The 20085-nt window shown below is 35.6% G+C and overlaps 1 protein-coding gene across 1 annotated transcript in view; it reads left to right on the forward strand.

Annotated features, from left to right (window-relative positions):
• The window catches only part of LOC125645432 (oxysterol-binding protein-related protein 1-like), a 60088-nt gene extending 40249 nt beyond the window's left edge, over positions 1–19839 (forward strand). The window contains exons 16-26 of the mRNA XM_056142532.1: positions 1024–1099; positions 10740–10874; positions 11740–11837; positions 12184–12360; positions 12807–12885; positions 14166–14284; positions 14599–14722; positions 15729–15863; positions 16141–16264; positions 16775–16865; positions 17350–19839. Of these exons, the coding sequence (XP_055998507.1) occupies positions 1024–1099; positions 10740–10874; positions 11740–11837; positions 12184–12360; positions 12807–12885; positions 14166–14284; positions 14599–14722; positions 15729–15863; positions 16141–16264; positions 16775–16865; positions 17350–17452 (1261 nt within the window). The 3' untranslated portion in view covers positions 17453–19839. The remainder of the gene's footprint in view (positions 1–1023; positions 1100–10739; positions 10875–11739; positions 11838–12183; positions 12361–12806; positions 12886–14165; positions 14285–14598; positions 14723–15728; positions 15864–16140; positions 16265–16774; positions 16866–17349) is intronic.
• Positions 19840–20085: the final 246 nt, after the last annotated feature.

Here is a 20085-nt window from a genome sequence, read left to right on the forward strand (position 1 = left end):
TGAGTAAATTTTTACTTTGATAATTATGGTAGTGCCCTCGCAGAACGTTCTGAAGACATTGACTTTTAATTCGGAGCTCTTGTCATGGAGAGTTTACTGTAGGGTTGAAAACGTGGCATAATTCATGCAATTAAAACCCAATCTTTGCAGCTGATCAGTGTATTACTTTAATTATTGACACAAAATTCTCCCCATGAAAGGGAAGCTGTAGAATATTGAATTAATGTAATGTTAATTATTTGATGAAATTTCACATACAAACAGACAAATTTTATGAAATATTTACAGGGTCTGATCACATTATATCTAATGCCTGCTTTATGATTATGGACCCGTCTGTATGGTCCGACACGTCGAGGAATGTAATAATAGTTTTATTAAATCAGCTGAGAACTTTAATACTTTATTTAGATCAATACCCTGCGATACTTCATTGGCCTGGGCCATATTTTATTCATGGCAAAATTCTTGTTTTCTAGTAGGAAGCTAGACCATTATTCACTTAAATGAAAGAGAAGCGCTTGGTATTGAATCAATTGACCCCATGGTACCAGATGAGCTCAGTTTTTCTGACAGGCCCTAAATATTTTTACTTGTTCATATGAAGATACGAAGGAGCCATTCATATATTGATCTTGAACTATGGTTAAAAAAGATACCATCCCATTCCTCTTCTCTCTGTGTAGATCCATGAAGAGCTGTTTTATCAGCCATATTCTATTGTAATAATTCAAAGACCATGAATTCTTCTTTTTTTTTTTTTTTTTTTTTTTTGCAAGTCTAAGACAATTAATCAACCATTATGGTGATTTGGCAGAGAAAGTAGGTTTCCTTATCAGAAATTATGTGTTTTTGTTGTCTGTTGAAAATGTAAGACATGTAACATATACTCAAGATTGTTTTGTTTTTTTCATGACAGTGGACAGAATTACTTGTAATTGTATTAGATTGTGACTTTTACAAAATTATTGTGTACGTTTACTGAGCAAGAAAAATTTACCTCTAGAATTTGTTTTTTGTCAGGGTCAAGTTACCTGTGCCGATGTTTGACAGGAACGACTTCAGCGTTTGGACTATTCTAAAGCAGTGTATAGGCAAGGTAATGTGGCATCAGCTGATCACACATATATCTCATCAACTTCCTGACCAGCTGTAGTTTTTCTGTTTCCACTTCATTTAAATCTATATATAGACAGATATTAAAGATTCCCTTGGATGTGTCTTTTTAAGTTATTTCTCTCTCATTCTCTTATTCTCCCCTCACCTATCCTCTCCGTGCCCGCTGACACTTAGGACCCATTCTCTTCTTCTCAGTCTCTGAAAATTTTCAGCTTAAAATTGTGTCAATGCCCCAAATTTTTGAGGTTTTGAATAACTGGGGTTTACTGTAGAAAGAAATTTAAAAATTGCACACATTTGATAATTTCTTATTTGTCATATAGTTATGGTTTGTAGCATTTAAAAAAAATAAAAATAAAACAACAGCTTAATAAAACTTCAAATAAAAGCAAGAATGATAAATAATAAATTACCCCTGGACACATAAGTACCTATATGTCTAGAAAAACAATGATGTGTTGATATTGAGATCTCTCCCTGAGTACCCAGTACACCCTTCTTGGACGATTTTGCTTACAGCTGCATGCAATGTTCTCTTCACAAATTAAACAAGATGTAAATTCTGTGACTATTTTTCTAGCATATCTGGAAATAAAAATTTTTGATACTGACAAAAATTCTTAACCATGAATAAAACAATTAAACATCTTGGACCAAACTTTCTGAATTGTATCATTGTATAACATCACTATGTGCTACAGAATTCAAGAAATTAAGAAGATCAATTTATAAAACCAAATCCTTGCAAATTTGACACACAAGTAGAAACAGTTGTCCATATATATCTTTCTTGATATAATAGAATTCTACAGCCAATTGTCAGTAATACAAAAGACATCATCAGAAACCATTCAGCCAGCAATTTATCAACAGCAGCAAAATAATATTACCACCCCCAGTTAGATTGATGATGGATGTACTGAAGATGAAAAATTCCAAAGGAATTTTGTTGGGGAGCATTAGAATGATAGAGATTTATTGGTACAGTTATACATAAAGTTGAGGTGTGTATGAAGACCATCAACCACTGTGCAGTGATGTAACAGTGCTCCGAGTATGACAAGCCAATTTACTCTGGCTACATTCCCAACAGGCTGTGGTATAAAAACCAGCACAATGAAACCCATATTGATTCTCCTGCAAGAGTAGCTAAAACAACAAGATTGGAAACACCTGCAAGTCCTATGGGGACTGTCAGTACCTTTAGAGGCAAACTTGGTGGAAGTAGGACATTTGTGTGAGAAGCTAGCTTAACTTTAACGACACTTGATGCAAAAAAAAAGAATGGATGCATTGACTTGTAAATTTTCTATGGTGTCCAAAAGCTGATTAAATTCTCCTTCCCTACAGAACTCTTATACAAATTTTCCCACTGTTTTCGATGTGATTTAGTTTTTGTTGCTGATATCATGTTTTGAAAAAAGGTTTGTAGCAGCTAGTGTCATGAAATGATGATAAACAATTATCAATACCTTCAGTAGGTACTTGTACAGATGAATTAAAGATTGAGGTGAGGGACTTTAAATTATATTGGGGTGTCTTAAAGGTCAAGTACGGTGATTTTCCTAAAACTTGACTTTTACACAGAAAAATGTCTGTCGTACACTTATGGATTAATTTCCATGGCAATTTTGATAAAAATCACTTGGCATGAAGTACACGGCGCTATCAAACTTTTACCTGAGCGATCGATAAATGTGTCGTGACGTGAGTTATCGCTCGTAGCTTATGACGTCATCTGAGACAACTTTCGATTGCATTGATAGGGTTTTATAGTGTTTACATAGAAAAGTCCTGTATTTATGGTACAATGCGCTGCTTTGAACTGCAATGTCAAATCGGGACAGGGATTAAGTATGTTTCTTTTCCCAAAAGACCCTAAATTTCGAAGAATTTGGACACTGAAACTGAAAAGAGACACTGAGATTTGTGACAAGCCACGAGGATCAGGTTTCCATCATCCTGTTTGACTATAAACAAAATGCAAAGTGATGATTAACTGGACATCCTACAAAACAAGCGGAGGGATGTATTTTAATTATATAAAAAGTTCAACCCAAATTAAGGGGGGATGCAATCCACCCCTCTCTACATCCACCGCTGAATGCTTTAATGCGACATTGTATTCAATGGGTTTGCGATTGCACATAAAAATTAATGTCACCCATTACCTAGTTCAAATTGATTTTATTTCTTTTATTAAATGAAATATCTTTCGAATATTGTCGTACTCATATTATATTTATAAGGGACTCATCATTTCATTTCTTCACTATATATATTTTGAAAAAATAAAATATAGTAAAAATGGAAATGAATTCAGTTTAAAATACCCATTTTGATAAAACCTTATTTATTAGGTCAGTCCAATTTCCAAAGCTTTTTCTTCAAGTTCATTATGAAAACAAGTACAAGTTTTCCCTTTTCCTAATATGGTTTTAAGTGCTACAGACTGTACATTAATTAATATATCATGAATAATTAAGGCAAAATTTCACACCTCAAAATGCTACAATTCGTTAACTTTGTGCCATAATATTTCAATTTCGCATTTGACGTGTGTTGTGAAGAAATTACATGTACTAATAGGCCTAATTTACATTTTATGATATCGTATCTACATGTAGATGTTTTTCTTTTTCAAAAAAAGGGGGGGGGGGGTTACAAATAACGTTGTGCACAATAAGTTTTTTTTTCTTTTGTCTTTTGTTGTTCTTTTTTCAAAAAGGCATTTTTCAATTAAATATATATCTAGCTAAACACATTATAATCTGAATCTGATCAATCTCATACCAGTAAATTCCATTAAAAAATACAAACGTGAGAGTCAATCTAGTTAAATACGCTCACAATCGCTACAATAGAGTATACGGCGAGTATCTATGAAGTCTGATTTTGATTAGCCTAGATTGTGTAAAATACAAAGGTTATCTTTTTTGATAGAACATTTTTTCCAATATCATTCCCACTTTTCTATGGACGGGCTCGGTAAATAATTTCAAACTGAGATTCCTATGAGATATTTGTTGAACATAGACGATCGGATGGTTTCGAAACGGGTGCAGGTACAAATATAAAAGGTTGAATCCCTAAACTCAAATGTATCTACGGTATTTCACCGTCACTATCCACGGTGTTGCTAAAACTGGCAATTTCTCACAGAAATTAAAACGATGATATACAGGCGTAAACAACTACAATTGTCTCAGATGACTTCATAAGAAAGGGCGATAATTCCTTCGTTCGTTTCTATAAACAACGATTTTGGAATAGGTATTTTGCGTATTTACCTGGATTTAAAAAAAATAATAAACACATCAATAAACTTTTCAAAACGGGTTTTAATGAATTATAAACTTTATTTTCAAATTTATTTTTATTACACTTGACCTTTAAGTTGTAATTTAGATTTACAAATAGATAGGAAAGTTGTAAATTACATTGCCTTGATCTGTACAGTTAAGCTTTGCAAGCCAACCAGCGCTTACCAGCATTATTAAATTTTAAAGAACCATTGTCTTGTGGAAATTCTTCTTGTAAATTTCAGATGTAGAGTATATATACCTTCTGATGAATGTGGTAGTTTTATTAATCCTGCAACAAACGAGAAATCTTTAAATAACGAGTCCTGTATAAATATACTTGTTAGCTCAAAGAAATTCTGTACACGTTGATTGATAAATATTTTTTGGTATGACTCACACAATACCATATATATATATATATATATATATATATATATATATATATATTCAGAAGTAATCTTTTAAGATTGTGAATTTCTATTGTTTGACAGAAGACATTCACTATTCGTAAAACTTGAAAGACTTTTGCCTGTGTGTGATTGTTTTCTATATTGGATGGCTCTTTAACAAGGTCAAGAATATCAGGGTACCCTTGTAGCCAAATGTTTGGAGGCAGGGTTCATACAGGGTCTGTACCCCTGTGAATTTTCAATTATATCAGAATTAAAGATTTTTACTTTTCAGCATACAAAAGGTTTAGAAAATATGTTGTGATTTAAAAATGAATGATTATGACTTCATTAAATGCCCCGCAACAAGTTGTGGGGGGGTATACTGGAATCGGGTTGTCCGTCTGTCTATCCGTCCGTCCGTCTGTAGACGCAATGGTTTCCGGGCTCTAAAGCATTATCCTTTCCACCTACCGTCACCATATCATATATATGGACTACCCATGGGATGAAGATGTTCCCTATTGATTTTGGGGTCAAAAGGTCAAAGGTCAAACGCACTGGACATCGAAGTAGCAATATGGTTTCCGGGCTCTAAAGCGTTATCCTTTCCACCTACAGTCACCATATCATACATATGGACTACCCATGGGATGAAGATGTTCCCTATCGATTTTGGGGTCAAAAGGTCAAAGGTCAAGCGCACTGGACATCAAAGTAGCAATATGGTTTCCGGGCTCTAAAGCGTTATCCTTTCCACCTACAGTCACCATATCATACATATAGACTACCCATGGGATGAAGATGTTCCCTATCGATTTTGGGGTCAAAGGTCAAGTGCACTGGACATTGAAGTAGCAATATGGTTTCCGGGCTCTAAAGCGTTATCCTTTCCACCTACAGTCACCATATCATACATATGGACTACCCATGGGATGAAGATGTTCCCTATCGATTTTGGGGTCAAAAGGTCAAAGGTCAAGCACACTGGACATCGAAGTAACAATATGGTTTCCGGGCTCTAAAGCGTTATCCTTTCCACCTACAGTCACCATATCATACATATAGACTACCCATGGGATGAAGATGTTCCCTATCGATTTTGGGGTCAAAAGGTCAAAGGTCAAGCACACTGGACATCGAAGTAACAATATGGTTTCCGGGCTCTAAAGCGTTATCCTTTCCACCTACAGTCACCATATCATACATATGGACTACCCATGGGATGAAGATGTTCCCTATCGATTTTGGGGTCAAAAGGTCAAAGGTCACGCGCACTGGACATTGAAGTAGCAATATGGTTCGGTTTGTCATGCCATTTGTTTTTTACACTCAGAAAAGAGGTAGTTTATACCTATTACCAACACCCTTTGGGAGATTGGGGTAAGCGGGGGGTATTCTTAGTGAGCATTGCTCACAGTACCTCTTGTTTTCACTGTAGTTTGTACATGTTGTACATACCGGAGAATATATAACGTCACTCGTAATGTTGTTGCAACCATTTTGTCAAATCCTGATGAGAACTGAGGCTTAGTGTCACAGCAGGTGTGGCATGATAAAGATCCCTCCCTGTTCAAAGGCCGAAAGCGCAGAGCATAGGCCTAAATATTACAGCTTTTCACCAGCAATGATGACGTCTCCATATTCATGAGTGAAAAATTCTCAAAGGGAATGTAAACAATATACACCCAACCATTAACCTTTTAACAAGTATGTTGTTTTTTCTTGCACCTTCCCAAAGTTATGATCAGAGTTACAGATTGTAAGACAGAGAAACAGACAGACCACAAGTAACACCCATCTCCCCCTCCTCATCTTCACAGACCACAAATAACACCCATCTCTCCCTCCTCATCTTCACAGACCACAAAAAACACCCATCTCTCCCTCCTCATCTTCACAGACCACAAATAACACCCATCTCTCCCTCCTCATCTTCACAGACCACAAATAACACCCATCTCCCCCTCCTCATCTTCACAGACCACAAATAACACCCATCTCTCCCTCCTCATCTTCACAGACCACAAATAACACCCATCTCCCCCTCCTCATCTTCACAGACCACAAATAACACCCATCTCTCCCTCCTCATCTTCACAGACCACAAATAACACCCATCTCTCCCTCCTCATCTTCACAGACCACAAATAACACCCATCTCCCCCTCCTCATCTTCACAGACCACAAATAACACTCATCTCCCCCTCCTCATCTTCACAGACCACAAATAACACTCATCTCCTCCTCCTCATCTTCACAGACCACAAATAACACTCATCTCCCCCTCCTCATCTTCACAGACCACAAATAACACTCATCTCCCCCCTCCTCATCTTCAATGTTTGGGGCATTAAAATGTTGCCATATTGATTATTACAGTACAGCAAGACCTATTTATTTTATGTGTCTGAAAAAGTGCTTGGTCAGTGAAGTATGCAATATTTCGTGCTTGCTTTCTCAGCTGGAATTTTGACATATTTTCACCCATTCAATATCCAACAATGTTTTCTCCTATAATCTCTGCAGGTCTATTGTCATCTCAGTTAATTGTCTATAAAGAGAAATTTTCGGCTGTGCTGGAGATTTAAATTGCTCCTTTCTGATCCAAACACACTGTCCTTCAGTGCACAACTGTTAATGATCAACATTATGTCTTTCCCAGTTAATTCAGGACCCAGCCATACTTGATGTGAGGAATTAGAGGATTCAATATTTTTGCCTGACAGTGGGGGGGGGGGGGGGGGGGGGGGGGGATCTGAAGTATCTTTGAAAAATCTTCTAAATAATTAGGATTTGAACAAAAAGAATCGAAAAATTTTCACTGGGTATATATAGAATTTTTTCGATGCATGTAAGCGTTTTTATTTGGTCTACAATGTAGTGTTCCAAGCCTTTATATTTAAAAAATGTACAAATTCTCACATTGCATAGCAACAACTTTCAAATAGTGCTCTATAAGGTCCAACACTAAATAATGACCTGTAGTATCATAGCTGTATAATTATAGAGAAAAAGTCAATCAGGGGCTATTGTGATTGTAGCTATAGAGGTATACAGAGAAAAAGTCAATCAGGGGCTATTGTGATTGTAGCTATAGAGGTATACAGAGGAAAAGTGTGGAAGATGGGCCCAACAAAGTGTGAAAATGGTCCGGTATTGATCAGGCATTGATTGTTACTTTGTTTACTTTGAACAGGAATAGTTCATTAGAAGTATAATGACAGCTAGCACGGCCACTTAAAGAGGGTCTGTCCTTACTCCATCAAATCAGAAGATAAGAAAGTTGGCCATTTCTCTGACAGATAAGGTTCCAAGTATTATTGAGAAACAAAAGTCATTTCTTCTCGTTTATAGGATATAAAGTAAGGATAGTTTATCTATTGTAAACCTTCGGGAGTGCATACACTGTCTGGTGGTACTTTATATTGTAATAAAAGAGTAGAAATTACTGGCATTCAGTAATTAATTTGACAGATAATTATTAAAAAGATAATTTGAATTTTATGTGACAAGGATTGACATATTGCTGTAACAACACAATGGACACAGCAGAGCTATTAGCATACTGTGTTGTTATTCCCAGGACATGAGGCGATTTCTTCAGTTTATTCAATTTAAAAATATTGTTAAAAGGCAAATGAACCAATGCGTTTTTAAGAGAGAAACTAGATTATACTGAAATTATATATTTTAAGTAACATCAGTTTGTGAAAATGTCATATGAAGGAGTGTATCGTCAACATTCTCTAAGAAATCGGATTTAAAAATCAGTAACTAGGCTGGCATGATGTACCAGAGATCTCGAGCTCTTGAAAAAGGCACTTGAAGGAATGCTAAACTAAACATAAATATGAACCCTGTACTATTTCTAAGGTCATGTGATCCATCTTTGCTAGGAAAATCATATGGATAATGAATACAGGCATAAGATGTTCGTCTTGTGTTCATTGTACTCTTGTCAGGACAGAGAATAGGGAGGAATTAATTTGTAGTAATGGTTTATTAGGAATAGTTGTAGGTTAGTGACCTTGGCTCCAGGTACTAGAGAAATGAAATGCACAAACAGAAACCCTGATGATCAAATGTTCAGCATACTGATGCACTGTAAATCATGCAAGAAGATGTTAATACTAGTATCCTACAAATTGCCCATGCCACCTAGCTGTCAAATAGATGTCATCCAATATAACAAAGCTTTTTACAAACAAATTTTTTTTCAAAAATGATGAAATTGGACATTGAGTTTATTGTCTTCTAAAATTAATACATTTCACCAAATGGAAATCTTATTTCTGCCCTCCGATTCTCAATTAAGTCTAAAACATTGGGTAAAAATTTCATCCAGTTGTATAGGGAAACGATATATGTCAAAAGTTTTGAACATCACAGGAAATTTATATGTTAAATCTCTTAAACTTTTAGGACTTTAATATTTGTACTAATTACAGCCTGAATATATATTTATAAATATCAACCTGTGCGTCAATTTCTTTTGTTTGTATCAAGTGCCCTTAAGTTGACTTTTTCACCTCGTTGATGTTCAGACCCACAATAGGTAGAACTCTGTACCCAGTGCCCAGGGCATAATATACGGTTTATATTTGGGTCACACACATGGATGATTTTAATCCAGAGGATGAACAGAACAGCATATTATTTTGATGTCGGAAGGCTGTGTGATACTCTCAATTAGCAGTGAATTTCTAATATCAATGACTGTGTGAAACATGGGTTTCATCAGATTGCTCTTAATTTCCAACACACCAATGACCCCCTTAGACCCGCACCAATGACCTCCTCAGACCAACATCCACATACCTCTCCCCCCACCCACCCCACCCCCCCTCAAACCTGCACCAATGACCTCCTCAGACCAATATCCACTTACCCCTCCCCCCTCAAACCCACACTAATGACCTTCTCAGACCGACATCCACCTATATACCACTCCCCTTTAAACTCACACCAATGACCCCTTGGGCCAACTTACCCCCCCTCCCCCCCTCTTAAACCCACACCAATGACCCCTCAGGCCAACATCCAAACATCCACTTAACCCCCTCAAACCCACACCAATGACCTCCTCAAACCGACATTAATAACCCCCTCAGGTCAACATTGATGACCCCTTTAGGCCAACATCCAAACCAGCAGAAGAATATATTACTGTGAGTTGTTTGAATTTGTTGTCATTCATAAGATTTAAAAGTTTGCTTGGTGGATGGGCTCTGAGCTCTCAGTCAAACACCATTAAAAGACGATACAGAGGGCATTCCAAACCCTGTACGGCTCTGAGCTCTCAGTCAAACACCATTAAAAGACGATACAGAGGGCATTCCAAACCCTGTACGGCTCTGAGCTCTCAGTCAAACACCATTAAAAGACGATACAGAGGGCATTCCAAACTCTGTACCTGTACACTAGCTGGTAGATGACTGTCAAAAGCGCTAATGTTTCAATAATGACAGGATGTAACATCAGGTCTCTTGGGAACGTTGTTGACACTGCCTCTCGTGTTCTCCTGGACAGGTTGACATTATCCAGTTGAAATGATGCACTGGTTGTTTTGCTGGGAACGGGTTGGGGGAATATATATTTCATTGATTGATTATGAAAATGATACATCCCCCACACTATCATCATATTTCATCAGAACTAACTGCAAAATCTGTTCACATGCCTGAGTTTCACGAGCAATTGATCAGGCTACTTAATCAGACTAGTCCCCAAAGCCATCACAAGTTGTTGGGGGATGTGTCAAAATTTGTATTTTAATAATTGATCAATAAAATATCAATTTATTGAACACATTTTGATGAAACTTTGAGTGATAATTTTGATATTTGTCTTGATTTGATATACATGTATTTGTCTAGTCAGCATTAATTGAATACACCTGTGTACTGTGATGTTTTTGTTACAGGAGTTATCTAAGATAACTATGCCAGTTGTTTTCAATGAACCACTCAGCTTCCTTCAGAGAATCACAGAGTACATGGAGTACGCAGATCTCCTAGAGAAGGCGTGTCGATGTAACGACCCAGTAGACAGGTTAAAGGTGAGGCTAATATGTAGTGACTCAGTCCACAAGTTAAAGGTCAGGTTGATATGTAGTGACTCAGTCAACAGGTTAAAGGTCAGGCTGATATGTAGTGACTCAGTCCACAAGTTAAAGGTCAGGTTGATATGTAGTGACTCAGTCAACAGGTTAAAGGTCAAGATGATATGTAGTGACTCAGTCCACAAGTTAAAGGTCAGGATGATATGTAGTGACTCAGTAAGCAGGTTAAAGGTCAGGATGATATGTATAGTGACCCAGTAGGCAGACTCAAGTGAAGTATGAAGTTCAGGAACTTGATGTTCTACTCCTAGCCGAGATACTTGCAGATTTTCCTGAGTCGGGGAAAGAAAATACTGTTATCCCTGTTATGACATCATGTGCAATATCACACTCTTAACATGCGGTCCGGTGTTTTCTCATGTGAATCAAGTTCAGATTCACTACCGTATGAATAATAATTAATTGTTATTACCTGTTTGAGGAACATGGCTGTTTTTATATTTAAAAGATGTTGCATTTAATATTTCCTTAATGTTATCTAATGCCTATACACTGAATATTGCAGTTTTCTGTAATTTGTAAAATGTATAAATTTGAAGTGAAAACTTTCAAATCCTATTTCATATCGGTATAATAAAACATTCAATTATGTCTTATGATATCAACATAGTGAAATAAGGACACTTGACCTGGCCCACTCGCTGACCTGACCGAGGCCACATTTTGTTTTTTCTTACAGTCTATGTTAATTTTTTCTTATTTTCAAATATTTTATTTTACAATATTGATCAGTATTTCATATTTTCAGTCTTTTTATGGCATATATATCAGTATTTCATATTCTCTATGTTTTATTTTACAGTATATATCGGCATTTGCTGTCTCTGCTATTTCATCCAACTTTGAACGGTTGGGAAAACCATTTAATCCATTATTAGGAGAAACATTTGAATTTAACAGGTGAGTACAATGAAGAGACATAATGCGAGTCTTTCAATGTATACCCCATCGACAAACTAAGCAGAGAATTTTTTTCTCACAGTTGTTTTGCTATAGTGTTTTCAGCTTTCATTGCATTAAGAATTACAAGATGGCGATCGTATAATCTGAATGGTAGTTATCACAGTAATGCTTTCATATACTATATGCCTCTATTTTGTGCATTAGTTTCAGATTAAGGGGATTTTTTGTGTATTCATACCATTTCTGTATTAATTTTAAACAAGATTCAGTTTGTATTTTCTGCATCAGACCAGATTTAGGATTTATATTCTGCATGAGGATTTATTTCCTGCGTTGATTTCAGACCAGATTTAGGATTTAGGGTGGTCAGTGAACAAGTCTCGCATCACCCCCCTATAAGTGCATTCCATGTGGAGTCCCCTGACTACCGCTTTCATGGCTCTATTCACCCCAAACTCCGGTTTTGGGGGAAATCTGTCGAAGTCAATCCCAAGGGCGTCCTAACACTGGAGTTAACCAAGTAGGTGAACAAAATGAACATCAGGCTATGCTTTGTCATCATGAAAAATTAACCATACATGTACTGTATAATTGTTAATATTCATTTGGGTCTAATTTTCCTTCTTTTTTTTTCAATATGATATGTTAAGTCACCACAAACTTTATTTTTCTCAGTCATGAAAAAATTTGCTCGGCCCCCAAAAAAGTAATATTCTACTGTATGCATTGAGTATCTTTTTCTTTCAAATTAAGAGTTTGTTTTTTATCTGTAATCAGAAAGAAATGCCACATGCAAATAATGACATCGAGCTCTGTATTCATCTGTTACGATCGGTGTTGAGTTAGCTGCAGAACTGTAGCTCTCGGATCAGAGATCTGTCCCAATATTTTTTCAGAGAGCTGCAGTTCTGCAGCTATGGTTGAGTAAGAAATGTACACATGGGTGTATCTTAATTCCTTTCACAGATTTGGTGAGACTTACACATGGAGCAATGTAAACTGTTGTGTTCACAATGTCATCGTGGGAAAACTCTGGGTCGAGCATGTAAGTAGCAAGTTGTGGTGGTATATAACACCGGCACCTGAAGTAGCTTGTATAGATCTTATGTACACCCCCCCCCCCCTTCTAGATTTTTATACAGAACCAATAATTTATCCAAAATATGCTATTTCTCCATTGATCACCTTCATGAGTCGTTCTGAATAGTCAGTTTCTACCTTCTGTAAGCTTTTGAGATGATCATTTGTGAGATACTGATAAATGTAAAGGTGTGCAACAAATCAGTTAAACAAACGGGGCTACCTGCTTCGAGACCGACTCACGGGGTATAAAACAACATCGTAGGAATTTCTGCAAATATCTCGTCAGGCTAACGTAGTTCTACTTATGTCTTTCATCTAAATCCCATGCCATTTAATTGTCGTATTCTGCAATTTATTTCATCATACCCAAGCTTTTACGTCCATTGACAGCCTTAAAGGAGGTCCTGACATCACTTTATATCTATATATTTCTATAGGATATCCAATTGTGTTTTGATAAAAATCAATAATGAAGAATTTCTGAAATGATAACGATATCCTGATCTAAAGAAGTTGAGAACAAGTTAATATTTACCTACTTTGTTACATCATGAACTTACATTGTTGCGAGAAAATCACACAAGGGACACATAAATATAATCAGTGATTAAAATTATTGTACAGCCATTACATTTTTCAGTCATTACACTTCACTCTAAGAAACATTCCTTAAATAGCAGTACTAACTGTCAATTTGGTGTCAAAAATTTTTGTTGCAAAATTGTGATTTCCTATTTCAATAACAGAAAAAATAAGGTTTATAAACTTTGTTATTAATATTTGTGTAAGAAAAACCTATCCAGGGACTATGAATGAAGCAAAATTACATTATTGTCTTCCCATACAAAAATTGATTTCTATATAAATATGCTATATATTCTATAGAACCAAAATCTTTATATTGATGAAATCTTAAACTTAGTTTTAATTTTATCAATGGCTATGGTTGAAGATGGTACAAAACTATCAATAGCACATTTTTACAACAAAATAAACTTCTCAGATTTAGAGCTAATATAACTTTAACTGGCACTTAATTATAATCAGAAATAGTAAATTTTCTGTTTATTCCTTATATTGACGCTATGAATTGAGGACCACAATGTGCTTTGCGCTCCCTGTATTCAGGGGGAAATAACTCTTGCTGCATTGTGAAAAATGTATCACATTCTCTTCCAGTATATTTCTTTTAAAATGTATATTTCTCTTTCAGTATGTATATATATAATTCTCTTGTTGTAGTATGGTGTTCAGGAAATTGTGAACCACAAAACAAAACATAAAGCAGTGCTGAATTACAAACAAGGGGGATGGTTCGGCAAAGATCTGAACAAAATCGAGGGATATATATATAGTCCTGAGTAAGTACTAAAAGCCGAAGTACTGTAATCTATGCCCATTTCTTCTCGTCTGTGTACCAGTAATATTCTGTAAGATGAAAAGTACAGTTAATGCTGCATATCTCAGTTATGGCTTCCCAGTTAATGCTGACAGATGAGGAATGCAGTGAAATAGAGCAGATAGATTAGGTTGTATTTCAGTCAGCAGAATTTACAGATAGGAAAATGTATTTAAGCAGTATTGTAAATGACTAACTAACGTTTCTGGTCTAAGGGCAGGGACAAAAAGCCTAAAAGTTTTCTATTTGTATACAACTCATTGATATGTTTTACAGCAAACAGAAAAAGAAAGCTGTTTATGGAAGCTGGGTCAAGGAGCTATTTGCTGTAGATCCAAACGGTTTTGATGAATTTATGAAAGAATTAAACTCAGGAACTTCGCCCAGTCACAATGCCAAAGTAAGATCATGATACAGAATGTGTTGGTAGTCAGGAGTTATAGAATAAATATCTTCTCATTGATTATTTGCAATCATTAATGCTGATTTAACAGTTGCAAACTGAGTTTTACAAGCACCAGTTGTAAATAACAAGCAATTTCGCAGTTTGTTGATGTTTACATCGTTTGAGTTTTATGAAATGTTTACACTTGACGTCGTTTTTGTGTCATTATAATGTCACAATTGAAAGCTTTCCATTTCATTAAAGCTTGTTAAACTACTGAAGCCTCAGTGCATTAGCCAATCAAAATGAAGATAACAAAATAGTTGCATTAGAATGCTGAATTAATTCCACTGTGCAGTGTGTCACAATGCTAAATCACATGAGCAAAGGACATGTACTTCTTTATATCCTTTCAACAGCCGGAGATTTTGAAGAATGTTCCTTGGAGGGGGGGAGGGGGGGGGTGTTCCTTTTGTCACCGTCTATTGGGTTTTCTCTTTCTTTTTATGCCTAAACTGTGTGTGTGCTTATCAAGCAGAATGTATATTGACCCAATTTTATAGGATGTTGAAATTCGGGAAAATGTTTTAATGAAGATTTCGTGCTTGTCACGTATTTGAAGATCTGTGAAATTAGAATAAAGACAGAGCTTCGTAATTTTAACAAAACCGATAGGCTGCAACTTCCTTTTGTGATCCATTCCAAATATGTTACAATATTCTTCACTGGACCAGCTCAGAGGTCACAATCTCAATTTTTGGCCATTACGCATTTTTATGCTATTAAGGCTGTAGAAAAGATATGCCAAAAAAAAGATGTCATTCTCCTTAACATAAATGTATAAATATATTCAGTAGCAATAAAAAGTAATGTGTTCTGTATGATAAATATTGATAACCACAGTTGCTTTATAGAGGTCATGAATGACTCTTTTCAGTATTTATTATCTTAATGTTGAAATTAAAATGAAATATAAGCATGCCCAGAAGATGATTACATTTTCTGCACATTACTGTTGTAGCCTCTTAATGGTGCCAGTAAAAGTTCGGACATTTCCGACGACATTCCAGTTAAATCTCCCTCCACATACGACTTGCAGATCCCCGGACAGGAAGTTATATGGATGGGAACCCCTAGACCAGATTATTCACAGGAAGTCAGTGCCAGAATTGATGTTGTTATACATGTATATATTGTGAAACAGAGCAGTGAATAAGGGAGGACTTAAACGGGGCAAATTTAACAAGAACAGAGTGATGAATAGTGAAACGTAACACTAAAATATCATGCTCCTCATTTTGCATTGCTTGTGATAATTTTGTGTAGGGAAAAATTCAGTAATACATGAACCTGTTCTCTGTTAAACAATACATAAACAGTTCTGATGAAGTGAGATTTAACACAGATTAACCTCCATTTTGTGTCTCTTTCAGTATTTCAGTTTTACCCTGTTTACCATGGCACTAAATGAGATAACAGAGGAAAACGCTAGTCAGATCTCTCCCACTGATTGTCGTCTGCGACCCGACATCCGTCTGCTGGAGCAAGGACAAATAGGTAACAAGAGAGATAACTCTTACTCTGCAAACAAGGACTGGATGGAGATATTAATTGTATATTGTTTAACGTTCCTCTTGGGAATATTTCACTCATATGGAGACGTCACCATTGCCGGTGAAGAGCTATAAAATCTAGGCCTATGCTCGGCACTTATGGCCTTTGAGCAGGGAGGATCTTTATCGTGCCACACCTGCTGTGATACGGGACCTCGGTTTTTGCAGTCTCATCCGAAGGACCACCCCATTTAGTCGCCTCTTACGACAAGTAAAGGGTACTGAAGACCTATTCTAACCCGGATTCCCACGGGATAGAGATAAGAAAAGCACCTGTTTCTCTGTTGTTTGAAAACTCAGATTGTGCTGCAAACATTGACTAGATAGAGATGAGAATTTTAAAAAAAAATATAATAATAAAAACCTTTTAAACATGATTATACTGTTATTCTCCCATACAGAATTGGCAGAGAAGAGAAAAAGCTCTTGATTATAATGATTTTCTTCCTTACAGACTTGGCTTCAGTAGAGAAGAACAGATTAGAGGAAAAACAAAGATCAGCCAGGAAAGAGAGAAAAAGAAAGAAAGAAGAATGGACGCCTGTGTAAGTTAATGCTTATTGTGTATTTCACCTTAGTATAAAACCTAATGTTATACTCAAAGTCCCCAGTTTACAAATAGGATGTTTTCTAAGAATAAAGTTTAATTTGTTAATGTCATTTTCAATGCAAATTTATTTATTGGAGGATCACACATTTTTTTCATCCTTCAGAATGTGTTTACATTCTCTCTCTCTCTCTCTCTCTCTCTCTCTCTCTCTCTCTCATAAATTCATAAATTTCACCCCCATTTTATTATCACCCATATCACCATTATGAGAAATGGAAAAAATTAAAATTGGACAAATATAAATTCATTCATTTACTTCAAAGTAGAAAAAAAAAGACTTTTGGACCAGTTGAAAATTGGGCAAAATCAATTTCCCAATGCACCTGGACATTTCCTTGTATACAGTAAATTGCATTTGTTACATAACCTAACTACTCTGTCAGTAATGATTCACTTTAGTCTCTTTTTCTTTTTTTTAGGTGGTTTACGTCCGGAGTTAACCAAGTCACAGGAAAGGAGGACTGGCTGTTTAAGGGAGATTACTGGAAAAAAGACTGGTCAAAGTGCCCAGATATTTTTTGAGGATAACTTGAGTGTTAGTGAATTATAATTTCTACTGAGGAAGACCAGCCCCATCCAGTGTTTATAGGCAGGAAATGTTTTATATGTGGTGAAGCTAGCATCTTCCAGTGTTCATAGACAACAAATGTTTAGCAGTCAATTAGAAAGCCTCCACATTTGTCAATTTAAAACATTTATTAATAGACAATGTGTTGATGAACCAGTGTTGCATTGAGAAGAGGATTCTGTGATTACGTAGAGGTTTCAGGGTGAATTTTAGGTCTGTTGATAAAAAGTATGACGTTTCTGATCACCAGCAAGACTGTGCCATTATTCCAAAAATGTTCAGGAGATTGATGTACGACTTATCTCATTTTGGAGATCCCTGTCTTGTATTTCATTTCTACGCCTGCAGAGGTTAATCTGAGATGCTTCAAATGTGTTGCACTCATAATTGCAATTATTGCAACTTTAAGAAATTCAGTTTTTATTTCAAAATGGTATCTACTTAATTTCGATTTTGCATTCAGTTTCATATCTGGTTGATAGGATTGTAATGTACATTTTTACAACGTGTGATTCTGCTAAGTCTGCGGTCACATGACCTCAGTGTAATTTCATACCAGCGGATTAGAAATATGTATTAAAGCTAATTTCATTTACCGTAAGCCTTATGAAACTCAGAGGAATTTTATACCTGCAGACCAAACTAATAATGATAATCCACGAAATTATGATTCCATGTAATTTGGATGTGTTTACATTATCACAAGATATCCATATTACCAAATTTTACCAATATCATCTGTTAAAATACCCAGCTTTATAACATAAACTTGATAACATGCTGTTTAATTCTGTGATGTCATTGCTTTTCCTTGTTTTTGTATTCATAAAAACAAGTGATGAACAAAGTAAAAAACTCTTAATGAAGAAGAATATCAAAATGGTTACTTTCCACATATTTATGAACCAATGATATTGCAGCATTAGCAACACCAGAAAATTAAAAGTCAAGAAATTAAACAAAACCGCGGTAGATATCTCCAGATCCAGCACAGGAAGAGTACTTGCATCAATTCTCTAAGAGTGTTTCAGAATTGTCCGCTGTTGCCATTTTGTAAAGATAGAAACCATGATATTTCTACGAACACAGTACTAACAATTGGGGGAGATAACTCTAGTCTTTGAATAACGTGTAGCACAGAAGTGATTTTTCTAATTGTTAGGTTTTTTTCCTTTTGAACCTGCACAGTTCTTGGCATCTTTATATTCTTCATTGGGCATCAGTTGTAATTCCATGATATGTGATATATGTATGCATTAATGTGCAATATTTATGTGATATTAAGATTTTGATTATTTCATGTGCTATTACTTACATTATATGCATGTAGTGTTGTTGATGCAACGTTGAAAGCCAAATGATATATCACATGTAAAATCACAACCATGTGCAGAATGAGGTCACAAGTGTAGCCTTTCATCTCAGATGCTAAAACATTCACAAGACCCACGTGCCTACCTAGTTATTTACAGTGTGTTCTTCACAATGGAGATCACATTTTTTGTACTCTTAGTGTCATAATAAAAGTTTTTCTACCAGATACAGAGCATATGTGGGATGGTGTTACAAATATGTACAGATATCTATCAAGACGTTGGGGGTGGGGGGCTGCTGTGTTTGGAAAAATTTTAATGATAAATTTTTAAGGGAAATTCATGAGTCGATAGAAATTCTTCACTCATAGAATGTAAACTGTTAGTGTTATAAGTATATATTGCCTTAGCACCTAGTTTTATTGAAATTTAATCCTATACACACACACACACACGTAATGTATGTAAGTCAAGAAGGGTAAAGTGAATTCTATAAGAAAACTTCCTTATTTTTCTTTAACAGGGAAACGGGAAGAGAAAATTTAAATTTTTTACTGTCAAAAAGAGCAACATAGATTTAATAAAGGCAGATGTTGAGGAAAATTTGAAACATAGGTTGATCCATATCTTGTTGATGCCATCGTTATTTGTGCACTAGAAATAAGGAATCGCAGGCAGCTGTAATCCCCCAAGCATATTATAAATGTTTTGTTTAATGGTGACAACACCATGCAATATAATAATTGTTGGAATATACATTCTAATGTGTCAAGTCAGATCTGCAAACTACAAAGGGAAAATTGATTTACTAGAGATTGAATATCGTGTTTATAGTATGTTACAGTTACATCATTGAGAATGAAATGGAATCGTGTTCTGTTAGTATAAAATTATTGCAGAAACCCTTCTTCGACTATGCATATGGAAATCTTTGTGGTTATATATAACATGTATAGACTGTTAATTCCTAATTCTGTTGAAGTTTTGAGTTGTGGTCAGAAAAACAATAAAGAAAATTTTCACTTAGATATTTGACTCGTTTTGCATTTTAAAATTAACAAATTTGTTTGAGTTAGAATAGAAACGATGTGTGTTGGTACAGTAATTTCATTACTTATTACACATGTGCATAAAGTATTCTGATTGATTGTATATTGTTTAATGTCCCTCTCGAGAATATTTCACTCAAATGGATATGTTACATGTACCATTGTCGGTGAAGAGCTACAAAATTTAGGCCTATGCTCAGCACTTACGGCCTTTGAGCAGGAAGA

Source organism: Ostrea edulis, chromosome 6, assembly GCF_947568905.1.
Source record: "Ostrea edulis chromosome 6, xbOstEdul1.1, whole genome shotgun sequence".
Taxonomy (NCBI): Eukaryota; Metazoa; Mollusca; class Bivalvia; order Ostreida; family Ostreidae; genus Ostrea; species Ostrea edulis.